This window comes from Urtica dioica, chromosome 10 (genome assembly GCF_054948205.1).
Source record: "Urtica dioica subsp. dioica isolate 48M chromosome 10, U.dioica_male_clone48M_v1_H2, whole genome shotgun sequence".
NCBI classification, from domain to species: Eukaryota; Viridiplantae; Streptophyta; class Magnoliopsida; order Rosales; family Urticaceae; genus Urtica; species Urtica dioica.
Window position 1 is genome coordinate 21,883,965 of NC_142765.1, and position 4,150 is coordinate 21,888,114.

The following is a 4,150-nucleotide window of genomic DNA, read 5'->3' on the forward strand; positions in this document are numbered from 1 at the left end:
TCTATAGCCCTGCTAACTGGTTATACCTAAATAGAGACATTGAAAATCACATGTGAAACATGGATGTAGGTTCATTAAGTGAGATCATTCAGTGCATACTATGTACACAATCTTAGATAGACTGATTAAATGTATCGTTTAAGGAATAATTACAAAACATAATCAAAATAACTGATAATGGTCATACAAGTGATTGATCAAAATCTTAGGGTGATCCTAGATTTCAAAGTTGTATTCTCACGTTATCTTTGTATAATTCGTTAATTGATAAATGTATGTTTATATACTTATTTTTGGGAGTTGATAATTGTTACTGTTTACCTCTCTCAAGAGTTTTAATTGTCTTTGCAGATTACTTCGTGCTCGTTTACTAAACATTTTCAGCATTTTATAGGAGTTTATCTCCATTGTGAATTTTGTATTTATTCTTCATCAACAATACAATTTTCATTTAAAAAAAAAAGTAAATATCTGCTCATTCAACAGCCGATTTCATTTTTTTTTATAATAACCTAATTGCCGATTTCATAATCGATCAATTTCTCACACTTTTATAATAAATTTAGCAAAAGAATATTTCGCCAAAAAAATAGCGGTACTTATAGTCAAGCCCAGGCCAAATGGACGGAGTGTGGTAGCGGCCAAGGCCCCTCCCAAGGCATGCCCGTTTTATTTTATTAGTTTATATTAAAAAAAAAAGTCCCCATGAAAAGTGACCACAATAGCAAGGCACCTTAATTGGGTTGTGTTGCTTTGGGCTAAACCTGGCTTACCGGGAGTTCCCGCGCCTCCCGTCCCGCCCCCGCCCGGACTCCCGTTAATTCGCCGAACGGGAGTCCCGTCCCGTTATATAACGGGACGGAGGCGGTAAATGTCTAACGGGATCCGCGGATCCCGTTAGGCATTAAAAAAAAAAAAAAATTTAAAAAAAGAATTTAATAAATAAAATGAAAGGATTAAAGTGAAAAGATTTGGAATAAGTGGGTAGAAATGAAAAATATGAATGTTGTTAAATAATTAAAAATGGGTAAAAAAAACAATAAAGAAGAATGTGAAATTAAAAATGGGCCTCCTAAAAAACCTCACCGACCCCTAAAAAGGTGCGACGGCGAGGAAAAAGAGCACCCCTTTCCTCGTTAAATGTTTGAAAATGTATCCCGGACAAGGGCCGGGATATCCCTTTGTTATACACGATACTTTAACCATTTATGTTTACGTTTGCAAAATCAACTTCAAAATCGTCTAGAATATCGAAGCACATGAATGTTTCTTGTGCTCGATTTCGATGTTGAATCCAATCTTTTCCGCACGTCAATGCTTCGACCATCTCCGGTTTCAGGCTGCATCTTCTATCGTCGATGATCCGGCCCGCGCTGCTAAAAGCCGCCTCAGAGGACACAGTTGAAACTGGGATGGTGAGGATGTCTTGTGCCATAGATGACAAGATCGGAAACCTCCTCGCATTCTGCCTCCACCAAACCAAGAGGTCGATGGCTTCGTCGTCCGACCTGACCCAATCGTTCCTATCGTACTCTTGGATCTCCGGATGGGACCGTGCGTCGGTTGCGCTTGACCTCGTCTGACTTGTCCCAGCTTCTTGTTGTTGAGGAGACGGGTTGTACGCGGGCGCGTTGACGAAGACATTCGTGTATTGGTGTCTTCTCGGATATTGCGTCTGTGATTGAGAAGGTTGCGCTCGGTATTGCGGTAGAAGTTTCGCCTCGTAAACCTTGAAAAGATCAAAAAAAGCTTGCACGATCCTCGGACGATCAAGTGCAACGTAATCTTGGTCCACAAAATGGTTTCTTATGTATTTCAAAAAAAATTTTAAACCTCCAATTTTACATCGGACGTCTAGAATGGCTCCAAAACCGTATAGTAATGGAACCTTTCCAGCCCCCCAATATTTTAAAAACTTTGCTGTCATTGCTTGAATAGAATCTTGAAAAATAGTTTCGTTTTTATTTTTATCAAGATGCACAGCTATTGCGGTCATAGTATGAAGACCGAGAAAAGAAGTGGGAGTGTAAACAGCAGAAAGATAACAAGTTTCTTTATAAAAAATGTCGAGAAAAGAAACAAATGATTCAGCCATCCTAATATCCAAATCAGATATAGCGTTTTCGCCATGTACGCTGTTAATGTAAGAAACAATAACATCGACGTAACGCTCGGATAAGAAGTTGGTCAGCATAAGAAAGGTTGAATTCCACCTAATTTTGTTATCTAGGTGAAATGTGCGTTCTTGAAGGCCGTTTAGTCTAAGCCGTCTCTTAAGCTCATCTACTCTAGAGGTTGAACTATTTATCCAACTTATGTAATTCCTAATCTTGTTTATCGAAGGGTCGTAACTAGCGGCTCCGGCTTGAACTATGAGGTTGATGATGTGGGTAGCACAACGTTGATGTATAAGGGTTTCGTCTGCGTTAAGTTTTTGGGTCAACTCCCTAATCATGGCGTTGTTGCTAGTGGCATTATCTAAGGTCACAGATATAATCCTATTGTTCAAACCCCACTCAGCTAAAACACTAACTATGATATCTAAGATGTTCTCACCAGTGTGCGAACCTTCTATCCTCCTAAACGCTATGATACGTTTGTTCAGGTTCCAATCATCGTCTATGTTATGGACTACAACGCTCATAAAGTCCATCTTAGATTGACCGGTCCATATATCCGATGTTAAGGCTACGCTATATCTACCAGAGGATATTGAGTCTTTCATTTGTTCCTTTTCTCCTAAAAACCATTTTAGGATATCGGATCTCAAGGCTTTCCTAGACATTAGTTGTACGTTTGGAATAAAAGAACTAATGAATCTAACAAAGCCTTGAGATTCGATATGACTAAAAGATTGATCGGTTGATACAAAATATTCAACTAAATCACGTCTAAATCTTAAAGGATCGATGTTACTTACTTGGGTTGTAGAGGCTCCAGATTGTGTCCCCCCCTGGCAGTGTCTGTGATGACTCCACAATAGCGACGTCCCAACTCTAGTGTTATGAGCGCTAAAGATTTTGCCACAAACGTGACATTTTCCGGCTTTTTCACCGTTGGCAACCACCTCTTCAAAGAACGTCCAGACAACAGACCTCGCTCGACGTCGTGATGCTTGTGCTTGTTCAGGTTGTTGTTGTTGTTGCGGTGGTTGTTGTTGTTGAGGTGGTTGTTGTTGTTGTTGTTCTTCTCGGGCACGTCGTCTTTGTCGGGTCTCCTCTTGTTGCTCACGTTGTCGAGGTCGTGGAACTTGAGTTCGAGGCTGAGGTGGTGGCGGTGGGACGTCTTCTTCTTCATCCTCCTCCTCCTCGTCATCATGTTGTTCATTTGGATCTTGGGTTTCGTCGTCGTCTTCTTCTTCATTTGGATTTTGGGATTGATGATAATGTTCCTCGAACACTTGAAACTCTTGAAAAGCGGCTTCGGATGGCGGTATTTGTGCTTGATATGCTTGCTCGGGATCCATTTGAGGATAATATGGCATTTGTGTGTTTGGAATTTCGGTGAATTCCGTATTGTGGAAAGTAGGAGCAACATAATTTGGATCGAAAGAGTATTGGGTGTTTGGGTCGGGGGCGTTTTGAGACAAATGCAACCAATTTTCTTCAAAACGGTGCATTCGTTCTCCTCGGGAAGCTCTTCCCCTTCGACCTCCTCGGTTGTGGGATGATGATGCCATGAGAAAATGAAAGCTTTAGAGAGTAAAATTGAGAGAGTTTGAGAGAATTAGAGAGAGAGATTGAGAGAATTTGAGAGAGTTTGAGAGAGTTTGAGAGAGTTTGAGTGAAAGGTGTGAAGAAAATGAATGAAATGGGGGGGTATTTATAGATTTTAGAAATAAGTGGGAAAAAATAAATAAATAAAAAAACCTCATTTTCGGCTCCAACGGCATAAAACCAACGTTCATATTCAAACGGCTCTTTTTTTTCGGCCGTTGGATCACCGAGATTAAAAAAAAAAATAAAAAAAAAATAAAAAGCAACGGTCGCTAACGGGATCCGCGGATCCCGTTAGCTACAGTAACGGGACGGGACTCCCGTCCGTTACGCTTAACGGGACCTCCCGTCCCGTTACCTTCATTACCGGTAGCGGGGATTCCGTCCCGTCCCGCTACCGGTAAGCCACGTTTACTTTGGGCAACAAAGCACAT

The 4,150-nt window shown here is 40.9% G+C and overlaps 1 protein-coding gene across 1 annotated transcript; it reads right to left on the bottom strand.

Moving 5' to 3' along the window:
* Positions 1-1,057: 1,057 nt before the first annotated feature.
* On the bottom strand, positions 1,058-4,150 carry LOC149384023 (uncharacterized). The gene is made up of 3 exons (XM_089627971.1): positions 4,075-4,150; positions 2,921-3,219; positions 1,058-1,729 (listed from the first exon to the last, which is right to left on the bottom strand). The coding sequence occupies exons 1-3, from the start codon at positions 4,148-4,150 to the stop codon at positions 1,199-1,201; spliced, it is 906 nt and encodes a 301-aa protein (XP_089484097.1). The 3' UTR covers positions 1,058-1,198.

Coding starts and splice junctions, on each gene's coding strand:
- LOC149384023 (XM_089627971.1), bottom strand. CDS start 4,150: ATGTGCTTTGTTGCCCAAAGTAAACGTGGCTTACCGGTAGCGGGACGG. Junction 3,220..4,074: donor CCCCGCTACCGGTAATGAAG/GTAACGGGACGG, acceptor GTGAGCAACAAG/AGGAGACCCGACAAAGACGA. Junction 1,730..2,920: donor CTGGAGCCTCTACAACCCAA/GTAAGTAACATC, acceptor GATCTTTTCAAG/GTTTACGAGGCGAAACTTCT.